The sequence below is a fragment of the Anomaloglossus baeobatrachus genome, chromosome 2 (assembly GCF_048569485.1).
Source record: "Anomaloglossus baeobatrachus isolate aAnoBae1 chromosome 2, aAnoBae1.hap1, whole genome shotgun sequence".
Lineage (NCBI taxonomy): Eukaryota > Metazoa > Chordata > Amphibia > Anura > Aromobatidae > Anomaloglossus > Anomaloglossus baeobatrachus.
The window spans coordinates 425,493,174-425,518,466 of NC_134354.1; the positions used below are offsets into that span (position 1 = coordinate 425,493,174).

Sequence of the window (25,293 nt, forward strand, 5' to 3'; positions counted from 1 at the left end):
GCACTTAATTACCCAAAGGTGAGTTTATCCTCAATCTCTCCCTGGGACTGAAGTGATATCCACTTACTATAAAGAGAATCTGGAAAAGGGTTTCATCCAAAAATCTACAGTACATTTCTGGTTGCTACTGTTTCTTCTTCATAAAGAAGAAAGACTTGACTCTGAGGCTATGTATAGACTGAATAAAATCACACTGAAACACCATTATCCTTTGCCCTACATGTCAGAACTATTTGACAGGATTACAGGTGCTACCATCCTTAGGCTATGTGCGCACCTAGCGTTCTGTCCCTGCAGAAATTTCTACAGCGATTTGAACAGCACACGTGCGCTTCAAATCGCTGCAGAAAGAGTCCATGATGGAAAAAAAAAGCCGATTTCATGCGCTCTGACTGCAGCCCCTCCCTTAGACCCGCAACACACATCCGTTTTTTTTTGTTCGTGTGCGGTACATATTTGCACACACGGAGGCCCATGTTATTCAATGGTAGATGGCACACGCACGTAAACTCACACGGAAAGTGTGTCCGTGTCGTAAGTACGTGTGTGCGCTTTTCTACACGGACGACATGTCCGTTTTTTGCCGGCAACACGCAGGCACGGACCCGCTTTAGTCTATGGGTCCGTGCCTGCACGGACCGCACACGGAGTATGTCCGTGTTCAGCACGTATCGTCCGTGTCCGTTTTTCATCACAGATTGGAAACAGGTGTTTCAGATTTTATCAGGTCAATTGAAGGCAAACAACAACACCAGGATCTTATGATGAATGATTAACAACGTTAATTGGGTAAGAATGCGGACTTTTAAAAACGGACAGCACACGGACTGCACACGTGTGTATTTTGTCACTATGGACATTCCACACGCACACACGGCTCGCATACGCCATCACACGGATGCCATACGTACCGGAGAAACGCCCCAAAAAAACGGAACACGGACCCGAAAAACGGACCGTATCATACGGACGTGTTTTTTGCGGAAGTGTGTTTTAGGGTACTTTCACACTTGCGTTTATTTCCTTCCGTTACAATCCGCCCTTTTGGAAAACAGCGGAATCCGTTAACGGATTCCGCTGTTTCCCATAGACTTGTATGGGTGACGGATTGTACCAAAAGGACCTGCGTTGCTTCCGCTGGGCGACGCTCCGTTGCTTCCGCCCAGCGGGAGGAACGGAGCATGTAACGTTATTTTGAGCAGCGGAATCCTCTGGATTCCACTGCGCATGCCCGGGCGCCGGCAAGTGACAGCGCTCAGCTGAGCGCCCGCCCGCCGGCATGCCCGGGCGCCGGCAAGTGACAGCGCTCAGCTGAGCGCCCGCCCGCCGGCATGCCCGGGCGCCGGCAAGTGACAGCGCTCAGCTGATCACCCGGCAGCCGGCCGCCGGGTGATCAGCTGATCACCCGGCGGCCGGCTACTGGGAGCGATCAGCTGATCACCCGGCGGCCGGCTACTGGGAGCGATCAGCTGATCGTTTACAATAGTCTGCCGCTGGTAAAACTGTAAATAAAAAAAAAAAAAAAAAATCAAAACTAATTGCGTTGTTTTGCAGCATCCGTTGCATCCGTTGTGCCACTATATGCAACACATCCGTTGCATCCGTTACACAACACAATGCAACGGATACCGTTCAACACAAGTGTGAAAGTACCCTTAGGCCATAGACAGAGCGGGGACTGCATGCAGAGCGCACGGAATAAGTGACATGTCACTTCTTAGAACGCGCGCTTTGGGCAGCAGCCGAAGCGCTGCGCTCTAATACGCCACATGCGCACGTCTCCTACATAATCTTCATAGATTATGCTGGGGATGCAGGACGCATGCAGTTACGCTGCGGTGTAGATCACAGCATAACTGCATGCAATTACGCAACGTGCGCACATAGCCTAAGTGAGTTAGTTGCAGTTCTAAATGCATCCTCTGGCAGTAATTGTCTTTGTCAAATTTGGTTTTGACCACAAAAATGCTAAAAATACGCTTGTTTTTTCCACGTTTTAGCCGCGTTTTTACCGCGATTTACATGCTTTTTCATTGCTTAAAGTCAGACGCGTTTTTAATACAAATAAGCTACTAAATAAAGTTTAAATATTCAAACACTGAAAAAAAAGTAAAAAAAATGATAACAAATATCATGATTAAAATCATATACAAAATAGCTAATTTATTAAAATGATAACTGTGATCTAATATTTATGTGTTAAATAACGATATTTTATTGATTTTTCATTAATTTAATTGTCGGACTGTGTGTGTGTAAAGGGACATATCATGCCCTTAATATAATGTCAAAAACGCATGCTTTTATTTTGTTTAAAAAGCATGCTTTCTGCATGAAAAAAGCATGTAAAACGCTAGGATTTTGATTTAGGATGCGTTTTGCAACTTCTCATTGACTCTAATGTTAGCAAAACGCTGCCAAAATGGCAAAAACAATTGACATGTTGCTTCTTTAAACGCAGAGATTTTGTCAAATTTTCGGCAAATAAAACACTGCGTTTTTAACGACACTGTGTGCACAAGAAATCACAATTTCCCATAGACGTTGCTTGAAAATCAAAACGCATGCATTTTTGCATTAAAACACTGCAGTTGAAAACGCTGCGGAAACGCATGAAAAAAGCAAAGTGCGCACACAGCCTTAAAGGGAACTTTGTCAGGTCAAAAGTGTTCTGACCTACAAGCAGCAGCCTGTGTGAGCTATTAACCCCTTCCTACCCATCCCCGTGTTGTTATATTGTGTAATATGAAAGTAATAAAATACATTTTATTACTTTCATAGCATAGGTCTCTAGCACCATGGGCGTCTCATCGCCCTGTGGGCGTCTACATGCTTTCCATGGTATCACGCCGCTGTGGGCGTGATACCATGGATTTACATGAGCAACGTCACTTCTGCAGCTTCAGAACCTCGCCTGTGCGCGCGTGTGCCGCCCCCGCGACAACCGATGAGCTGCATGGACCCAGATCCACAGTGGCTCGAGGGGTCTCCGGATCCGAGGCGGGGTCGCGCGGCTACCCGGAATAAAAAGGGGGAATGTTTTGGGTGGTGAACGGGATAATGTTCGTGATGCCACCCACGGTGTGTGGTAACGTGAGGGACCACCACTAACGTTTGGGGGGAGACCGGGGACGATGGTGTGTGGCAGCTTGAGATGTTAACCCCTCCGTGGGCAGGGGGAGTGGTGTCCCGGGACTCTGTGATGGATGGAGTGGGGAACCCGTCATGGTTGAAGGGATATCGGGTACTCACACAGTCCAAAGTCACTGATGCTGACACCAGGTAAACCAAACTCTTGAATGCTCCGTCTCCGTTGGTCGAGCACGCTGGGTCCGTGCCCCTTTGGTGTTGCTGGTTGGTCTGAAGCCTTGTACCTTGCCACTGTGTGTCCTTTGTGTGAATCCCTTTCGCCTAAAACTACTCGAGTCCCACTCACCTGCGTGGATAGCAGGGTGAGCTTGCTCTCAGGGTTCACGCTTGGGATTTAATGGACGGTTGTGGGAAGTCCTATCCCCCTCGTTGCGCTACTACCCGATTCTGGAGTGGGTGGGGAACGGTTCCTGAAGCCTCCATTCCCGTCGGGTGAATTACTGGGCTGCGTGAAGCTTCTTCCCAGCCTAGGGTTCGTGTACCCTGTCGTGCCCTGGCCCCTGCCCGGTTGTAGAACAAGGCAGCCGGCCTGCTATCTGTAGCAGCACCGTGCCCCCTGTCACTACCCCCTGCGACCGGGGTTCCAGCGTCTTCTGGCCAGGCCAACGTCTGGCACCTGGGATGGGTACAGGAGCCCAGCTCCACAGCGTGACCTGTCCTGTCACTGCTGTCTCACTGCTCAACTACTACTCAACTGACTTCTCTGCCCTCCCTCTTCCATCCCTCCATCTGGGTGTCCCTATTTTCCTCAGGCTGCCCAATGGGTGTTTGGTGGGTGTGGTGCAGAGTGTTCCTCAGGATTTAGGTATACCTGTTGGTAGCAACACCAAATTGACAAGACCCGTAACCAAGGAGGAGCGGGTACCATGCAGAAGGGCAGATTGTACGGCACCCTTGTGACGACCTGATAGGCCAGGGCGTCACACGTGCGTACCATTCTCATCGCCTTCTCATCCTGGCGCTTGCTTCTCGGCTTCTGACGCACTGCTCATGACCGGAACCGCAGGCGTCTTCTGAGCTTGCACAGTGCGCGTCAGAAACCGACACGCAAACACCAGGATAAGGCGGCGAGAATGGTAAGCACACGCACGTGCAAGATTCTGTTTCCAAAGAGCGCTATTGAAATTTTTACATGAAAAACAAACATCTTACTAAGGATAGAGTGGGGAAGGGAGGGGAGGAAGGAAAGAAAGCTTGAGATTCTGAAGTAGCGACGGTCACATCGCTGATGTAAATCCATGGTATCACGCCCACAGGGGCATGATATCATGGAAAGCATGTAGACGCCTATAGGGCGATGCAACGCCCATGGGGCTAGAGACCTATGCTATTTACATAGTACATATGAAAGTAATAAAACTTATTTTATTAGTTTTGTGACACCCTGGACAAGCCAGGGGTTACAGGTAATGACATCACCACACCTTACACCCCAGTTAGGCACATCTAAGCTAGACCAGAAATCCTTGTTGCCTTCCTCCAGGGGCTGATGTCCACACCAGGGGGTGGGCCAGGCGGTTGGCCCAACCCACCGAGCAGTTCACAGTCCTGGAGGCGGGAAAACCAGGCAGAACAGTTAGAAATGAGAAAAGTGAGATGAGTTTGAGAGGTGAAAGTGAGAGGAGAAAAGTGAGAGCTTAAGAGCCTGAAGTTGGTCCGGGTGTGTGCCCCGGACAGAGACAGCAAGGTTAGCAGACAGCGGTGACCGTCTGCAGGAGTGACCTATCAGAGTTGCCGTAAGGACCGTGGACGGGTGGTGGCCCGGCGGTACCGGACCGGTACACAAGGAGAAGCCAGCACCATTGGCAGGGGCCTTTCGGATCCCGGCAAGGCTTAGAGTCACCGTGAATTTGCCAAATCCGTCAGTGAAGGGGACCTCCGGGTCTCCAAACAACTAAGTCCCGATTGAAGGCAACAGTCCAACCGTATGAGAGACACCGCCACCGCCAAGGCACCAGTTTCTCAGGGCCAGCGCCTGCGGGCAAAGAGGGGCTCCTCCGGCCCATATCCAAGTCGGGGAGCGGGTTACTGGTGGGAACCCATCGCAACCAACAGAAGTACTAGGTGCAGGGAAAGAGACAGTCACCGTTAACTACCGGGGAAAAGCAACAGCAGCCGTCCGTGGGAACCGTCTTTCCAGCCGTGTGTTTTACCGAGAATTGTGTCAACGTCTCAGGCTGAGTGAGTACCACCGTGCCGTGCGGCACTGCGCTGCCCCTGTGACCCTGCACCTTACCAGGCCCCGCACCCGGCCTGCCATCCACCCCTACCCCATCACCGGGCCCCGGGACAACCAACCCCCTACCCACGGAGGGGAGGAATAACAACAAAGCTGCTCCCTGTCACCGCTCCCGGGATCCCCGTCCAGAGCAGCGGTGGTGTCCACACAATCACCACAACCGTGGGTGGCGTCACAGACAATATCCCCAAAAACCCAAACCATTCCTCCTTTCACTCACGGGCGAGGAGCGCCGCTCGAGTCCCCGGGATCCGGCCCATCGCTCGAGCCACCGAGCATCAGCGGCCACAGCGGCAGCCGGACCCGAGCAGTGGGAGAGCGCAGCGTCCCCTCCTCCGCCCGCGACAGTTTCATATTACACAATATAACACGGGGATGGGTAGGAAGGGGTTAGTAGCTCACACAGGCTCCTGCTTGTAAGTCAGAACGCTTTTTTGACCTGACAGGTTCACTTTAAATTAAACCTGCATGGAGCTTATAACCTAAAGCCAAAAGAATGGAAAGCTGTGTTCTCATCCATGATGGTCACTATGAATATCTTGTCATGCCTTTTCGGATTATGCAATGCACCAGCTGTATTCCAGCACTTTAATGAGATCTTTCATGATGTCTTGTATCCATTCGTCCTAATCTATCTGCATGACATCGTGATCTTCTCCAGAGACTTAGGCGGGCTTTGCACGTTGCGACATCGCAAGCCGATGCTGCGATGTCGCACGCGATAGTCCCCGCCCCTGTCGCAGGTACGATATCTTGTGATAGCTGGCGTAGCGATAATTATCGCTACGCCAGCTTCACATGCACTCTGGCCGGCGACTCGCCTCCTTCCTAAGGGGGCGGGTCGTGCGGCATCACAGCGACGTCACACGGCAGGCGGCCAATGGCGGCGGAGGGGCAGAGATGAGCAGGATGTAAACATCCCGCCTACCTCCTTCCTTCCGTATAGCTGCTGGCGGCAGGTAAGGAGATGTTCCTCGTTCCTGCGGCTTCACACACAGCGATGTGTGCTGCCGCAGGAACGAGGAACTACATCGTACCTGTCGCGGCACCGGCATTATGGAAATGTCGGAGCCTGCACCGATGATACGATAACGACGCTTTTGCGCTCGTTCATCGTATCATCTAGGATTTACACACTACGACATCGCAAGTGACGCCGGATGTGCGTCACTTTCGATTTGACCCCACCGACATCGCACCTGCGTTGTCGTAGTGTGCAAAGCCGCCCTAAGGCTATGTGCACACGCTGCAGATTTACTGCAGATTTTGCAGCGGATTTGCTGCAGAAAATGTGCTTAACATTGCTGCAGTCATTCCCCAGCAAATCCTATGGGTTTTAAAAAATGCTGTGCGCACACTGCTTTTTTTGTTTTTTTTTTATACCCGCGGATTTACCCACGGATTTTCCGCTGCGGAATTAATGTGCATGTCACTTCTTTTCTGCAGGTACCTGCGTTTTTTGCCATAGATAATAGTAAAAATCTGCAGGGACCAACCTGCGGAAAATCCGCTGTAAATCCATGGTAAATCCGCGGCAAACAGCGGAAAAAGCGTATGCGGATTTCGCTGCGCTTTTGGTGCGTTTTTTGTTTACTGCGGGTGTGAGATTCTTTAAGAGGGTCCAGATTTTCCTTGAGAAAAAGTCACTTTCTAGTGCACACATAGCCTTAAGGCTATGTGTCCACGGTAGAATGTACCTGCAGATTTTTCTGCATGAAAATCCGCGACTTTCGCGGCAAATCCGCACCTTATTTTTGCCGCGGATTTGCCGCGGATTACCGGGAATTTGCCGCGGATTTTGATGCGGATTTTTTTTTTTTTCCCCATTCTATACCCAAAATCCGCACCAAAATCCGCAACAATAATTGACATGCTGCAGATTTTTCCGGATCAAAATCCGCGGCAAATCCGCCGCGGAAAAATCCGCAGCATGGACCCAGCATTTCCAAAATGCCATTGAAATGGCTTGGAAGTGCCGCTGCTGCAGATTTTCGGAAAATCCGCGGTAAATCCGCAGCAAAATCCGCGCAAAATCCGCAGCGTGGACACATAGCCTAAGGGTGCTTTACACTCTGCGACATCGCTAGCTATTGCTAGCGATGTCGAACACGATAGCACCCGCTCCCGTCGTTCGTGCGACATTTCAAGCTCGCTGCCGTAGTGAACATTATCGCTACGGCAGCGTCACATGAACATACCTTGTCAGCCACCTCGCTGTGACCGCCGAACAATCCCTCCCTCAAGGGGGAGGTGCGTTTGGCGTCATAGCAACGTCATTGAGGCGTCACTAAGCGGCCGGCCAATAGAAGAGGAGGGGCGGGGATGAGCGGGACGTAACATCCCACCCACCTCCTTCCTTCCGCATTGCCGGTGGACGCAGGTAAGGAGATGTTCGTCGTTCCTGCGATGTCACACATAGCGATGTGTGCTGCCGCAGGAACGACAAACAACATCGTACCTGTGGCAGCAGCGATATTAAGGAAAGGAGCGAAGTGTCAATGATGAACTATTTTGCGATCTTTGATCGTCGCTCCTTGGTGTCATGCTGCGATGTCGCTACCGGCGCCAGATGTGCGTCACTAACGACGTGACCCCGACGATATATCGTTAGCGATGTCACAGCGTGTAAAGCAACCTTTAGACTCAGTCTATAGGCTGCTTTACACGCTGCGATCTTGCTAACGAGATCGCTAGCGTGCGTACCCGCCCCTGTTTGTGCGTCACGGGCAAATCGCTGCCCGTAGCGCACAACATCGCTCGGACCAGTCACACTACTTACCTGCCTAGCGACGTCGCTGTGACCGGCGAACTGCCTCCTTTTCACTTTTCACTATATTATGAAAAGGAACGATGTGTCAACGATCAACGATTTTTGACGTTTTTACGATCGTTGATCGTCGCTCCTAGCTGTCACACGCTGCGATGTCGCTAACTATGCCGGATGTGCGTCACAAACACCGTGATCCGACGATATATCGTTAGTGATGTCGCAGCATGTAAAGCACCCTTTAGGGGCAATTATTTATTCAGGGGTGCAGCATGAGAGATCTTTGTTCATGGACAGTATTATGATACTTTTATTTTAGGGGCATGGTGTTGGGATGTGCTGCTAAAGGTGGAGAATAGGGAAATTTGCAGAGATGAGCTTTGGGCATGATATCTCCTCATGGAGACATGAAGACAAAAGAGTAGGAACGATCAGAAAAGATGTCACTCACCTATAAGGTACCTGGATGTAAGTTTTATTTGTGATCCTTCCAGCATCTCATCAGTACTGTGATTCCTGTATAATCCACAGTCTGATGATGGCTGGTAACAACAACTCCCAGTATCGCCTTATCATTGTTAAGGGCATCCTGGGAGTTGCAGGTTTACTTGATACAAGTGTATATGGGGCTCACCTCAAAGCACAATTAATCACTGTAATAAACTTGGCAATGCACTCATGTACTAACGTGCTTCTGATCATGTAGAAATCTATACAGTGCTTCATGTTAAAACTAAAAAAGCCTCACAATTTATTTTTGAGATTATGAGGAGCATTTAATGAAGATTCTGCTCCAAAAACTCCGTTTAAATTTGGGTGTGTGCACATTGATTTTTTTTTTTTTGGAGCAGAAACTCTCAAAATACTTCTCAAACACTCAAACTGCAGATGTATTCATGTAAATACCCCTTTAAATTATTTTGTGGCCCTTGAGATTGGTTCAGTATGACATTGTGGCCCTTGGACCAAAAAAATGTTGTGCACCCCTGCATTGCCAGGACTTTCATGAGGGTCAGGTGTTGTTCTCTTCCCCTCTTTACTATGGTCCACATCAGATTTCACAAGCTGCCCATGGAACTCCAGTGACATAATCACTCAAGACCTTTTTAAGGCCAAATCAGTTAGACATGTCTATCTACATATTCAGTTAATTTGGTAATTTGTTACAGTGTGACATTGACTTTGTTTCACCAACCAGATCTCTGAGCTGGCAATCATCGCTCTACATTCCTGTTTGTTTCCATAATCTGCATTTAAGCACTTCTTCAGCAGTTGAAGAAAAACATGCTCTCTCTGGGCTGCGTGAAAAGACCTCTATAGGAAGGATCCAGGACACATCGGTAGATGGAAGCAGTTTATTGCTCTGCGTTTCAGAGCCTTCTGGCTTCTTTTTCAGGAAAATCTACAATGCAGAAGTACAGAAAACATTCAGCTTATACAGGTGATGACATTTGAATTTTAGCGCCAAGGAGGCACATGACCTGTCACTGTTCAAAGACAGTGTGTGATATCAAAAAGACTATTTGTACATTCCAATCATACAAATATTAAAGAAAAGGAAAACTAAGAAAATGTTGTATGTCATTTGTTGATTAGTGAAAAATATAAAAAAGGATAAAAAATAATTTGTGAAGATTAAAGATGGGCTAGAACTGATTTCTAGGTGCTGAGAGGTGTATAATGCTATTGAGCTACATGCAGAAATGCAGAGAAATGAAACGTAAATCAGAAGTTCTAGCCCATCTTTAATCTGAACAAATTTTTATTTTTCAGTTTTTTATATTTTTCACTAATCAGCAAAATTACTACATAATTTTTTTTTTTTTTTTAGTTTTCCTTTTCTTTCTGTTTTAAGTTGGAATATACAATCAAGTTGTTCTTTTTGCTACCATGCACTGGCTGTGATCTTAGCCATGTCATGTGCTTCCTTGGCATTAAAATTCAAATGTCAGCAACTTTATAAGCTGAATGTTGTCTGTACTTCTGCATTGTAGTTTTTCCTGAAGAAGAAGCCAGGAGGCTTTGAAACACTGGAAATAAACTGCATCTGTGGCGCCCCTGAGGCTTCCGTCGCCACAGCCCATTGTACCCCATCTGCGGTGTGATGCCCATTCTGGGAGAGGAAGAGAGTGAACTCCGGTCCCCTGGTAAATCCACACTACACCCATTGCTAGGGACACACAGGACCAGGGAAAGTGGCAGGCAACCCTCCCATGCTGCATGCTGAGAGGGGCTGTAAGACCCATCCCTGCTCCCATAGGGTGGTAGCTTAGCAACTAGGGAGGTGGGAGGAGCCACCAGAGAGCAGATAGAGAAAGGAAGGTCAAGTTAGTTTCAGTTTACCTCAGGGAGTGAGAGAAGCAGCATGTAGTTGGAGAAGAACGAGAGAAAGGAGGGAGGAGGAGGCCTGCTGGAGGCAGGCAAGGAGGAGAAAGAAAAGAAAGAAAGAAAGAAGAGAAGGAAAGAAAGGGTCGCAGGGCCGCGGGTAGTCCTGTAGGTACCACGAGCTGTCCTTGTTGGGTACCGAAGCCGAGGGCCCAGAGGCGCTACGAGTAGCTGCAGGCTGCGGTGGCCTGGTCCACAGTGACATCGGTGGAGTGATTAGCTGCGACAGGGGACGGTCCCTAGAGACTGGAGGAGTGAAAAGACAATCTCCAAACAGTAAAAACCGAGGCCCAGGGACGTTGTAAGCTCCCAGGGCCAGAACCCATAGCAGACTTCCAGAAAAGGGGTAATCAGCCGACAGGTGACCCCCCCCCAGCCTGGAGGCTGTAGTGGAGGCCAAGCCAGGGCCATCCAAACTCGGGCAAGGCTAGTGAAGACAGCAGAGAAGGAGACACTAAGAGAGAGGGTACCGGATTTCACACTCTGAATCACCCAGAAGACGGAGGTCCCTGACAGTGGTCTCAGCAGTCCAAGGGTCCTGCCTGCCCTGAAAAGAACTGTGAGTAAAGAACTTGAACTGCACCCTTGGAGTTGCCTCTGTCATTTCACCTGCATAGACACTCACAAGCACCAACTGTGCCCCGGGCATTGCTCCACCTGTGGGGAGCAGTACTACCATTGCTGCCACAACATCATCCCGGAGGCCTCACACAGCAGCGGCGGCTTATTAGCCGCATACCACAGGTGGCGTCACGAACACACACTTTAACAACCAAGCCACATATTCTACTGACACCCACCAGGGCCACGGAGCCGGGCCCAGCCACCACTGACTACCACCGGACTAGTCCGGCCCGGCACCGGGTGTCCCATAGCCCTGGGGGGGGCGAGTCAATTTTGGCGTCACGAACAGGATTTCGTGCCCGGTCTAACCGGGTACTGTGCGCCTGAAGAACCGTGTGACAGACTGTGTACTTTACTGAGAAACCACCGCCATTAGCGCTGCTGAGAGCGGGAAGAAGGGGGGCGTGCAAGAAGAAAGGGCGCGAAGAGAAGCCCCGCCCCCTTGTCCAAGAAAAGCGCGCGAAGCGGTGCCCGCCATAGAAGGCGGAGGAAGAAAAGATGGCGCGTGAAGAAGCTAAAAGGATGGACGCCGAGCAACGAGCGGCCAGAGGAGGAGTGGCAGAGCCGGGACACGCACCTCAGAACTGGGTTGTGTCCTGCGTCCTGGAGAGCGGAGAAGATCCAGCCGCCGCTGCAGAGCCGGGTAAAGAGAGTGACACCCCCAGCCGGCGGAGCCCGGATTGCCCGGTGGGGTTCCTGCCCGGTCCTCCTGCAGGCGCGCGTGCCACGACCGCAGCTCCGATACCAGCACCCTGCAGCAAGACAGCGACCACCAGAACACCGGAGATGCAACTGAGGGGTGAGTCATTTAATGCCCCTGCCGGCGCGAGAGCCCCAACCCCCGCTGCCATGCCCGCGGTCCCTGGAGAGACGCCCGACACGGCGACGCCGATCCGGGCCGCAGCTACGCCAGGTGCGGCCCGCCAAGATCTCACCGCAGCAGCGACTCCAACCCAGGCCGCCGCCATGCCAGGCGCGGCCCGCCAAGACAAGGAGGCAGCCCCAGAAGAGCCAGAGTGGCGCCGTATGGCTGGTAACCCCCTGCAAGCCAGCAGCCTCGCGCCAGCCAGTACCCTATGCAAGCCAGCAGCACTACCTCAGAGCAGGCCCAGAACGCAGCATCTTGTAGCAGGCCTGCTACAGCCACGCAGGAGACGCAGACTGTGCTGACCGCTGTCTACCTGCTGCCAGGTGGGGAGCCGGAGAAGAATCCCTACAAGGAAGATGAAGAGCTGCCAAACTGTACATAGCCCCTAATTCTTTTTGAAGATGTCCCTCGTGTTTTGCCCCTTATTCTTTTCGAAGATGACACCCTTTCCTATTGTACTGCTCCTGATTCTTTTTGAAGACGTCACCCCCCATGTTATGTGCTACCGGGCCACTGAACTGAAATGTGGGCCCCGGTGGAAGTGTATGTGTGATGTCCTACCAGGCCACTGGACTTAGTGGCTGGTATGTTGTTGATATGTCTGATGTAACCAGGCCATTGGACTTAATGGCTGGTTGATGATGTCACTTTTGTTTGATTGAAAGAAACGAACTGCCGGGCTACTGGACTTGTAGTAGCCAAAAATGTAATTAGTTGCACCTGTTGTGCCCCCTACCAGAATTATGGGGGATGTGCCCAAACCGTGCAATGGACTGGAAGTGCACACTTAGAATTTTTCTTTATAAGAAGTTTGCAACGTTTACTTTCATGTGCCTCCCATAAAGGGAAGAAATGTTTTACTGTTTATGTTATTGCATACAAAAATGTTTTTGCAGTGTCTCCACATATTTTTGTTGTTTTTCAGCCTGAGGACGTGCTGGGATTTGCTGTGGGGGAGTGTGGCGCCCCTGAGGCTTCCGTCGCCACAGGCCATTGTACCCCATCTGCGGTGTGATGCCCATTCTGGGAGAGGAAGAGAGTGAACTCCGGTCCCCTGGTAAATCCACACTACACCCATTGCTAGGGACACACAGGACCAGGGAAAGTGGCAGGCAACCCTCCCATGCTGCATGCTGAGAGGGGCTGTAAGACCCATCCCTGCTCCCATAGGGTGGTAGCTTAGCAACTAGGGAGGTGGGAGGAGCCACCAGAGAGCAGATAGAGAAAGGAAGGTCAAGTTAGTTTCAGTTTACCTCAGGGAGTGAGAGAAGCAGCATGTAGTTGGAGAAGAAGAACGAGAGAAAGGAGGGAGGAGGAGGCCTGCTGGAGGCAGGCAAGGAGGAGAAAGAAAAGAAAGAAAGAAAGAAGAGAAGGAAAGAAAGGGTCGCAGGGCCGCGGGTAGTCCTGTAGGTACCACGAGCTGTCCTTGTTGGGTACCGAAGCCGAGGGCCCAGAGGCGCTACGAGTAGCTGCAGGCTGCGGTGGCCTGGTCCACAGTGACATCGGTGGAGTGATTAGCTGCGACAGGGGACGGTCCCTAGAGACTGGAGGAGTGAAAAGACAATCTCCAAACAGTAAAAACCGAGGCCCAGGGACGTTGTAAGCTCCCAGGGCCAGAACCCATAGCAGACTTCCAGAAAAGGGGTAATCAGCCGACAGGTGACCCCCCAGCCTGGAGGCTGTAGTGGAGGCCAAGCCAGGGCCATCCAAACTCGGGCAAGGCTAGTGAAGACAGCAGAGAAGGAGACACTAAGAGAGAGGGTACCGGATTTCACACTCTGAATCACCCAGAAGACGGAGGTCCCTGACAGTGGTCTCAGCAGTCCAAGGGTCCTGCCTGCCCTGAAAAGAACTGTGAGTAAAGAACTTGAACTGCACCCTTGGAGTTGCCTCTGTCATTTCACCTGCATAGACACTCACAAGCACCAACTGTGCCCCGGGCATTGCTCCACCTGTGGGGAGCAGTACTACCATTGCTGCCACAACATCATCCCGGAGGCCTCACACAGCAGCGGCGGCTTATTAGCCGCATACCACAGGTGGCGTCACGAACACACACTTTAACAACCAAGCCACATATTCTACTGACACCCACCAGGGCCACGGAGCCGGGCCCAGCCACCACTGACTACCACCGGACTAGTCCGGCCCGGCACCGGGTGTCCCATAGCCCTGGGGGGGGCGAGTCACATCCATCTACTGGTATGTCCTGGATCCTTCCTATATAGGTCTTTTCATTACAGTGCAGAGTGAGCATGTTTTCCTTCAACTGCTGATTGTTTTGTACCTCTGTGTACATTGTGTATTTGCAGCAGCCCCATGTCATACACAACTCTCACAGATGAGTATGAATAGATGATTACTACATACCTCCCAACCGTCCCGGATACAGCGGGACAGTCCCTCTTCTGAGCCTTTGATCCCGGGTCCCGCCCGTGAGGCTGTTTATCCCGGCTCCACCCACTGTAGCCCCGCCTCGCTGTTTCTCCCTTCTACTATTCATTACAGAGCCGAGTGCGCACCTACTCCTGTGACTGCTGCTGAGGTATGAATCACCCCCTGCAGCAGAGCGACCCCCCCCTGCAGCAGAGCGACCCCCCCTGCAGCAGAGCCCCCCCCCCTGCAGCAGAGCCCCCCCCCTGCAGCAGAGCGACCCCCCTGCAGCAGAGCGACCCCCCTGCAGCAGAGCGACCCCCCCCTGCAGCAGAGCCCCCCCCCTGCACCAGAGCCGACCCCCCCAGTCCCGGAGCCTGCGTTTGTCTGCAGATGTTCTCTGATTCCCCGTGTGCGGCTTCTCACTGCTGCAGATACACGGGGAGTCAGGAAGCTGAGGAGACCGTGCAATCAGCACTTATCTCCTGCAGATAGCAGTGACAATAACCTATGCAGAGTGACATCTGCAGGCTTCTATTAGCTTACCGATCAGTGGTCTCCTGCCTGTGGAGCAGAGCTGCTGGGTCCTAGCTTCCCAACAGCTTCAGCTCTGCTTTATCCTGGCTCCCCTACCAGTTAAAGGGAAACTGTCAGCAGAAATTTCACAATAAAAGTAAAAGATTCCCCTCTGCAGCTCCTGGGCTGCTTCTGGAAAGGTTCCTGTTGTTATTGTGCCCCCTTTGAGACCTACAAAAATACTTTATGAAGTCTTACCTTTTTGTATGCAAATGTGTTTTTATGGTCACGGGGGCGGGCTGTCTGGCGTCCGTTATTCCCCCTCCTGCCGCTTTACGCAGTCCCCCATTGCTCATTTACATACACAAGGACGCCTTCCTCATGTAACTGTCCTCCCGAAGTTTTGCGCATGTGAACGCTTTTTCAGGTGATTGCGCAGGCACGAGATTATGGGCGGCGCTGTGATTGTCATCAGCAGCGTTAACCAAGTACCCGCCCATAATCTCGTGCCCGCACTTTTCCCTCTGACTCCACCGTTATGCGCAAGTGCTGGCCATATGAACCATGTTACCTATTACTGCTTGCACGAGATTATGGGCGGGTACTTGGATGACGCTGCTGATGACAATCACAGCGCCGCCCATAATCTCGCGCCCACGGTAATAGGTAACGTGGTTCATATGGCCAGTGCTTGCGCATAACGGTGGAGGCAGAGTGAGAAGCGCGGGCACGAGATTATGGGCAGGTACTTGGATGACGCTGCTGATGACAATCACAGCGCCGCCCATAATCTCGCGCCCACGGTAATAGGTAACGTGGTTCATATGGCCAGTGCTTGCGCATAACGGTGGAGGCAGAGTGAGAAGCGCGGGCACGAGATTATGGGCAGGTACTTGGATGACGCTGCTGATGACAATCACAGCGCCGCCCATAATCTCGCGCCCACGGTAATAGGTAACGTGGTTCATATGGCCAGTGCTTGCGCATAACGGTGGAGGCAGAGTGAGAAGCGTGGGCACGAGATTATGGGTGGGTACTTGGATGACGCTGCTGATGACAATCACAGCGCCGCCCATAATCTCGCGCCCACGGTAATAGGTAACGTGGTTCATATGGCCAGTGCTTGCGCATAACGGTGGAGGCAGAGTGAGAAGCGTGGGCACGAGATTATGGGCGGGTACTTGGATGACGCTGCTGATGACAATCACAGCGCCGCCCATAATCTCGCGCCCACGGTAATAGGTAACGTGGTTCATATGGCCAGTGCTTGCGCATAACGGTGGAGGCAGAGTGAGAAGCGCGGGCACGAGATTATGGGCAGGTACTTGGATGACGCTGCTGATGACAATCACAGCGCCGCCCATAATCTCGCGCCCACGGTAATAGGTAACATGGTTCATATGGCCAGTGCTTGCGCATAACGGTGGAGGCAGAGTGAGAAGCGCGGGCACGAGATTATGGGCAGGTACTTGGATGACTTTGCTGATGATAATCACAGCGCCGCCCATAATCTCGCGCCCATGGTAATAGGTAACGTGGTTCATATGGACAGTGCTTGCGCATAACGGTGGAGGCAGAGTGAGAAGCGCGGGCACAAGATTATGGGCGGGTACTTGGATGACTTTGCTGATGACAATCACAGCGCCGCCCATAATCTCGCGCCTGCGCAATCACCTCAAAAGCGTTCACACTTTGCACAGTGCTCACTCCCGCGAGAGTGGCACTGGGCATGCACAAAACTTCAGGAGGACAGTTACATGAGGAAGGCGTCCTCATGTATGGAAATGAGCAATGGGGGACGGCGTACAACGGCAGGAGGGGGAATAACGGACGCCAGGCAGCCCGCCCCCGTGACCATAAAAACAGATTTGCATACAAAAAGGTAAGACTTCATAAAGTATTATTTTAAGTCTCAAAGGGGGCACAATAGCAACAGGAACCTTTCCAGAATTCATCCCAGGAGCTGCAGAGGGGAATCTTTTATTTTTTTTGCTAAATTTCTGGTGACAGTTTCCCTTTAAAGGGAACCTATCAGGTGCAATCTGCACTCAGAGCCAGGAGCAGTTCTGGGTGTATATTGCTAATCCCTCCCTAACCGTCCCTGTATACACTAGCATAGATAAAGGCATCTATAGAAAAAGTATTTTTAAAGAGCTTATATCTTATGCTAATTAGCGCGGGGACTAGTCCCAAGGGCGTTACTTCACTTGACTAGTCGGCTCATATAGCGTGTTAGTACTCACACAGGGGCGTAATAACATGCTAACATGCTATGCGAGCCGACTAGCCAAGTGAAGTAACGCCCTTGTGACTAGTCCCCGCGCTCATTAGCATAAGATATAAGATCTTTAAAAATATTTGTTCTTGATCTCTTTATCTATGCTAGTGTATACAGGGACGGTTAGGCAGGGATTAGCAATATACACCCAGAACTGCTCCTGGCTCTGAGTGCATATTGCACCTGACAGGTTCACTTTAAAGGGAACCTGTCACCAGATTTGGGGCCTATAAGCTGCGGCCACCACCAGCAGGATCTTATGTACACATTCTAACATGCTGCATACCTCCCAACCGTCCCGGATACAGCGGGACTTTCACGCTTTACGTTGTTTGTCCCGTTGCCACGGGCGGGACGGCTGGCTCCCGGGCTCCGCCCACCCACTCTCTCTCCGCCTCCCTGCTTTTCCCTCCTACCATCCTAGTAGACGTGGCATAGAGAGGAGCGCTGCCTGTGCTGCTGCTGGTACAGTAAACTAATCTCCCCAGCGCTGATTTCCCTCCCTCCCCCCTCACCCCCGGCCGGAGCCTGTCTGTGCGGTCGGCCCGCCGCCTGTCTGTGCGGTCGGCCCGCCACCTGTCTGTGCGGGCGCCCCCCTGCCGCCTGTCTGTGCGGGCGCCCCCCGCCGCCTGTCTGTGCGGGCGGCCCGCCGCCTCATTCTGCGGGCGGCCGGCCGCCTCTCTCTGCGGGCGGCTGGCCGCCTCTCTGTGCGGGCGGCCCGCCGCCTGTCTGTGAAGGCGGCCGGCCGCCTGTCTGTGAAGGCGACCGGCCGCCTCACTGTGGCTGCCTGCGTGTCCGTGCTGGAGGCCCGCCGGCTGCCTGCGTGTCCGTGCTGGAGGCCCGCCGGCTGCCTGCGTGTCCGTGCTGGAGGCCCGCCGGCTGCCTGCGTGTCCGTGCTGGAGGCCCGCCGGCTGCCTGCGTGTCCGTGCTGGAGGCCCGCCGGCTGCCTGCGTGTCCGTGCTGGAGGCCCGCCGGCTGCCTGCGTGTCCGTGCTGGAGGCCCGCCGGCTGCCTGCGTGTCCGTGCTGGAGGCCCGCCGGCTGCCTGCGTGTCCGTGCTGGAGGCCCGCCGGCTGCCTGCGTGTCCGTGCTGGAGGCCCGCCGGCTGCCTGCGTGTCCGTGCTGGAGGCCCGCCGGCTGCCTGCGTGTTTGTGCTGGAGGCCCGCCGGCTGCCTGCGTGTTTGTGCTGAATGGGTGTGGATGGGGAGTGGATATGGGCGTGACTGTGAAATGGGTGTGGTTAGGGGGCGTGGCCTAAAAATTTGCCGCGGCGCGCTACGCGCACCGCAAACTTTGTCCCTCTTTTCCTTCTTTAAAAGTTGGGAGGTATGATTACTATAGTCAGATAAGACCTGATTGAATGCATTGCTGTAGATAGAAAGGCACATTTAAGCACTTCTTAGCTCAGACCTGCTGCTAACCTTTCGCGCGTTGTAAGCACTGCAAACTTTTCTATGGAGTTGTTTATGTTACACACTACAAACGTTGCTGCAAGTCCTGGACTTGTTGTACATCTTCAGTTCCTATATATGGTCGAGCTTTGTATCTTCTGGTGTATCTTGCTCTGCTTGTTGTCCTGGTTCACATGCAATACAGAAAGTCCTGTCCTCTTTGTCATCGACTTTCATCCATTTTGTCCACCCTGAACTGTGGCTTAGAGAATCCACCTCACCAGGTGAACCCATAACATTTGATTCATAGCATCATGCCTGTATTGTTTGTCTTCTGCTTTTACATCTGCATGATATATTCTTTTTGTCTTGTAAATGCTGATTATTTCAATAAAATATTATATATTAATATAGTATTAATGAGATGTTTGTTTTTTTGGGGGTTTTTTTGTTTTGTTTTTTAATTTCCTTTCAATTCAGAAACCTACTGGATATTACTCTATTTGTTATTAAAGAGAATAAATCACCAGGTTTTTGCCACCTAATCTGAGAGCAGCATAATATAGAGGCAGAAACCCTGATTCCAGCGATGTGTCATTTGGCTGCTTAGTGTAGTTTTGATAAAATCACCAATTAATCAGCAGTAGATTATCATTAGAGGACTACTTGGCGTGCTGCCAGGTAGTCCAGCATATTCATGAGCTCTGTATAAGTGCTAGATCTGCAGCAGAGAAAACATTGATTTTATCAAAATTACAGAAAACAGCTCCGTAAGTGACACATCGCTGGAATCAGGGTCTCTGCCTCTAAATTATGCTACTCTCAGATGTGAGAGTAAAAACCTGGTGACAGATTCCCTTTAAAACCACTCTAGTCACACTTCCTAGACCTTATTTTTTTCAAGTAGTCACCCTAACAATTGTAAAAATTTTTGTGTTTGGTACATAGAACATATACACCGTGTGCAGAATTATTAGGCAAGTTGTATTTTAGCGGATTTTTTTTATTATTGATCAACAACTATGTTCTCAATCAACCCAAAACACTCATAAATATCAAAGCTGAATATTTTTGGAAGTTGGAGTGGTTTTTTTTTAGATTTGTCTATCTTAGGAGGATATCTGTTTGTGCAGGTAACTATTACTGTGCAGAATTATTAGGCAACTTAATAAAAAACAAATATATTCCCATCTCACTTGTTTACTTTCACTAGGTAAACCAATATAACTGCACAAAATTTAGAAATATACATTTCTGACATGCAAAAACAAAGCCCCAAAAAACTTAGTGATCAATATAGCCACCTTTCTTTATGATGACACTCAACAGCCTACCATCCATAGATTCTGTCAGTTGCTTGGTGTGTTTACAATCAACATTGTGTGCAGCAGCCACCACAGCCTCCCAGACACTGTTCCGAGAGGTGTACTGTTTTCCCTCCCCGTAGATCTCACATTTTATGAGGGATTACAGGTTCTCTATGGGGTTCAGATCAGATGAACAAGGGGGCCATGTCATTATTTTTTCATCTTTTAGACCTTTACTGAACGACACCGACTTCTTCCTGTACCACTGCTTGAAGAAGTTGTCTTCCATAAACTGGCAGTAGGTCTGGGAGTTGAGCTTCACTCCATCCTCAACCCGAAAAGGTCCCACAAGTTGATCATTGATGATACCAGTCCATACCAGTACCCCACATTCACCTTGCTGGCGTCTAAGTTTGAGTGGACCTCTCTGGCCCATTCATCTGGCCCATCAAGAGTCACTCTCATTTCATCAGTCCATAAAACCTTTGAAAAATCAGTCTTAAGATATTTATCGGCCCAGTCTTGACGTTTTATCTTATGTTTCTTGTTCAAAGGTGGTCGTTTTTCAGCCTTCCTTACCTTGGCCATGCCCCTGATTATGGCACACCTTGTGCTTTTTGATTCTCCAGTAATGCTGCAGCTCTGAAATATGGTCAAACTGGTGGCAAATGGCATCTTGGCAGCTTCACGCTTGATTTTCCTCAATCCATGGGCAGTTATTTTGCTCCTTTTTTGCCCAATACGCTTCTTGCGACCCTGTTGGCTATTTGCCATGAAACGCTTGATTGTTCGGTGATCACGCTTCAAACGTTTGGCAATTTCAAGACTGCTGCATCCCTCTGCAAGACATCTCACAATTTTGGACTTTTCAGAGCCCGTCAAATCTCTCTTCTGACCCATTTTGTCAAAGGAAAGGAAATTGCCTAATAAAGAAGAACACCTTATATAGGGTGTTGATGTCATTACACCACACCCCTCCTCATTACAGAGATGCACATCACCTGATTTACTTAATTGGTAAATGGCTCTCAAGCCTATACAGCTTGGAGTAGGACAACATGTATAAAAAGTATCATGTGATCAAAATACTCATTTGCCTAATAATTCTGCACACAGTGTACAAAATAATAAAAGAAGAAAAAATAGTTTCAACTAGAACATTAATTTGTTTTTAAGCCTTTGTAGTGCCAAAATGGGAAAACCAAACAGCAAGCTGGCTCCAGAGATGTTACAAGACTTAGTGCAAAGCACAGAATTCTCAGAGCAAGAATTAAAGCATTGGTATAAAGGATTCCTGAAGGATTGTCCATCTGGCATCCTTAACTTACAAGAATTCCAGCAGCTCTATATTAAGGTATTTATTGCCAAGACATGTGCTACTCATAGCATATTATATACATGATCATAGACTTGAAACCAAATAAAATATATTCTACTAATACATTATATCTTTTACAAAATATCTGCTTATATTGTACTTGCAGTTTTTCCCATATGGTGATGCTTCTAAATTTGCTCAGCATGCCTTTCGTACATTTGACAAGAATGGGGACGGTACTATTGATTTCCGGGAATTCATCTGCGCCTTGAGTGTCACATCACGTGGCAGTTTTGAACAGAAGCTAAACTGGGCATTTGAGATGTACGATTTAGATGGAGACGGGAAGATTACGAGACTGGAAATGCTGGAGATTATTGAGGTATGAAATATTAAATGTTGTGTTGTATTGCATAACAATGTGGGGAGAGAAAAGTAAATGCATGAATGGATATTAAATAAGTTTTCAATTTATCTGGAGCAAATCTAATAAAAAACATGAGTATGTGAAATCTTATGGATTTTAATAGTAAATGACACCATATCTTGCAAAGCTAGAATTAAAAAGACTTTATAGTGTCAAGACTAGTGATGGGCGAACCTGGGCTGTAAAAGTCAGATCTGCATGGGTAACCTAGTACCGTGCACCGATCCCAGGCTCTGAGTTCTCAGGGAACTCCAGATAACTGTCCGGATCCAGCCAGCCGGGTAATTTAAAAAAATAAAGGAACAAGAGAATAAAAATAAAGCCAATGCGTTATACTTACTAGTCTCCGCGTGGCTGTAATGCTCCTTCTGGGGCCACTCATTACCCTCATGCATATGAACTGCTTCCATGGCCCACTGGCAGTCCCAGCGTCTGTGATTGGTTACAGTCAGAGAGCACCCCTACCCTGTGTGATAGCATGTCTGACTGCTTGAAGTCACACACACTGGGTGTCCCTATAGCGGTGTAAAAATAAATAAGTAAAAAAATTAGCATAGAGTCCCCCCCCATATAATGATACACAGCAGAGATAAAGCATACAGCTACAGGCTGCAGCCTCCAGCTGTGCACTCATCTTGACTGTATCAAACTAATGGGGACACTATGTGGCTTTTTTCATTATTAATAAATATATAATATATATATATATATATATATATATATATATATATATATATATATATATATATATATATATATATATATATATATATATATATATATATATATATATATATATATATATATATATATATAAATAATTAAAAAAAATTTTATTTATATAAGAAAACAACCTGCGAATCCCCCCCCCCCAATTTTGATACTCTACCATGACAACTTGGGATGGTATTCTCAGGCTGGGGAGACCCATGGTTATTGAGCCCCCACCCAGCCTAAAAATAGCACCCTGCAGCCGCCCAGAATTGTCACATCCATTAGATGTGACGATCCAAGAACTTTACCCAGCTCATCCTGATTGCCACCGCACCAGGGCAATCAGGGTAATAAGGGGTTAATGACAGGTCACAGCTGCCACTAAGCCCTATATTAGTAATGGGAGACGTCTATGAGACCCCCTCATTACTAATCTGTAAGTGAAAAGAAATAAACACAAACACCAAAAAATTCTTTATTTGAAATAAGATACAAAAAACCCTATCCTTTTTCACCCCTTTATTAACCCCAAACACCCAGTTCCGATGCAATCTGCAAAGGTCCCATGACGATTCTGGCTCTGCTAAATACTAAAGTCACGCGTGGGTACAGAACATGTCCGCATGCTATGGGCTTCAGGCAGAGACTCACAGCTGTATCAATGAGCGGTGATGTCACTCAGTTTATTTGTGGTCACAGCTGGAGGTTCCCATGGTACCCCACCTGTGACCACAGGTAAACTTACTGTGTTAAACTCGGTGACCTCAACTCAAATGAGGTCATTGAGTTCACAAACCTGGATCTCCTGGCAGAAAACTGTTTTTTATGCCAGGAGATGTATATTTGGTCCTGAAATTTATACACCGTATTTCTGCACCAAATCTTCATATTCTGGCAAAAAAAAACACATCAAAACACAATGTGGTTTTGATGCAATAGTGAAGTGATTTTTTTTTTTTTGCTACAAGATGCAGATTTAATGCAGGAATATGGTGTATAAATTTCAGGACCAAATCTGCATATCTTCGCAAAGAAATGCACAAAAATGTTTTTGACACCGTTTCGGTGTGGTTTTCTGCCAGGAGATTCAAACTGGTGGTACAGCCATTCCTCAGTCTCCTAGTTCTTGTTAGTCATCACTACAACACCAACCAGACCGTATGTGGCTCATGCTACTGTGAGCAGCCAAAACGTGCTACCATGACATGCAGCATCGCCAGAATTGTCTCTCATCAAGCACATCTTCGATGTTATTGGCCAGCAAATGCAAAGAGAATTTCCAGCCATGAATTTTAAGGATTTGTGTGCCCAATTGCATTCAACATGGCAGAACATTCCTCAGATAACTATTAATACCTTCATTGATGGCATGACAAGGAATGTAAGATCGGGTATTTATGCACATGACACTCATGCTGAATATTGAATACATTAAGATATTTTGAAAATGTTGTTGATTCTAGTTTTTTCATCATTTGCATGTAATCACCATGTCTATTGGTCCTGTGATTTACATAAATTTACAAGCTTTCCTTCTTGGTGTTTCAATATCCATGTTGAGAACTGTATAAAATGTTTAACTACAGTAATCTGAGACTCAGAAAACCAAAGGCTATGAAATGGTACTTGAACGTTAACACAATATAGACAATTGCAGCTTTTTTTATAGAAGCAATCTGATGCCTAGACATCCATTGCTGTTCCCAGGTTAGAAGCCTTGGTTTGAATACCACTTTATTGATTTTTCTTCCCAATTAGATATATACCTAACTAATTCATTAGTAGAACTATTACAAAACAACACACAACAATATTATGATACCATGAAAAATTTCATATCAGACCTGGTTATTTTGTTGGTCAGGCTCTGTTACATCTGCGTGAAGAATGTGTTGTGTGTAAAATCACCTTTGCATGGTTTTGGTCCCATTTTCATTCTGCACCTGTTTTAAGAGAAGAATCTCGTATTACTGCTTCTGTAAAACAATAGCTGAGGGAAGCAGAATAGATCTTTTATTGGGAGTATTTCTGAAGGGGCATTTTGTTTTTGCTATAAATAGTTGCATTGTTACAGAATGAAATACGGTATATTAAAGGGATTGTCCCATAAGAAGCATTTATCACTATTTAGCAGGATAGTTGATAAATGTATGATTGCTGGGGTTACCATCAGAACTCTCACCAATTACATGAAAGAGGGCTGTAATGTTCCCTGGGTGAAGGACAAATTAGTTCACAGGATGATTATCCATGGTGTTCACTACCATGGGCACCACAACGCCCACAAAGTAAACATAGCAGTGACTACAAAGGTGTACTACCGCTATTCACAAGAAAACCTTCACAGTGGTCCTTGCTCCTTAACCTCCAGTGATCAAACACTTATCATCTCTCATAGATGTGTGATAAATGCTTTTTTTAATAGGACAACTCCTTTTTAAAGAGAACCTGTCAGCAGCACTTTATCAAGTAAAGTAGAAATAGGGACATATTGGCGCTCGCTATCATACTGATTAAAATGATAGCTAAGGTGAAGTAAACCATTTTGCACATTTTCTTTAATCTGTGATTGAAGTTTTCTTCTATTTTACCTTCTTGTTTCGGGGCAGGACTGTAGGTAGGGTCTTCAGCTCTTTTTCGGCCCCTCCACTGCTGCTGGGTGTCTTTAATTCATCCTTTAAATATCGCACTGGCATCCTAGCTGGTGGCGTTTGCAAATATTGCATCCTAGCTGGTGGCGTTTGCAAATATTGATCTCATAGTGGACTTCAGTAAAATGGTGATGGAGGCACTGAGCAATCTGCACATGCGCAGCCACCAGCGCCATTTTCCTGAAGACTTCCAAGAGATCAATCTGCTCAATGGCCACCTGCAGCTAGGATGGCACCATGGCAAAAGTTAAATAAGGATGAAGAATAGATACCCAAAGGCAGCAGAG

General features: G+C 48.7%; 1 protein-coding gene across 1 annotated transcript in view; it reads left to right on the forward strand.

Moving 5' to 3' along the window:
- HPCAL4 (hippocalcin like 4) overlaps positions 1 to 25,293 on the forward strand; it is a 103,042-nt gene that overhangs the window by 74,526 nt on the left and 3,223 nt on the right. Inside the window, exons 2-3 of the mRNA XM_075336217.1 lie at positions 21,073 to 21,250; positions 21,381 to 21,596. Of these exons, the coding sequence (XP_075192332.1) occupies positions 21,089 to 21,250; positions 21,381 to 21,596 (378 nt within the window). The 5' untranslated portion in view covers positions 21,073 to 21,088. The remainder of the gene's footprint in view (positions 1 to 21,072; positions 21,251 to 21,380; positions 21,597 to 25,293) is intronic.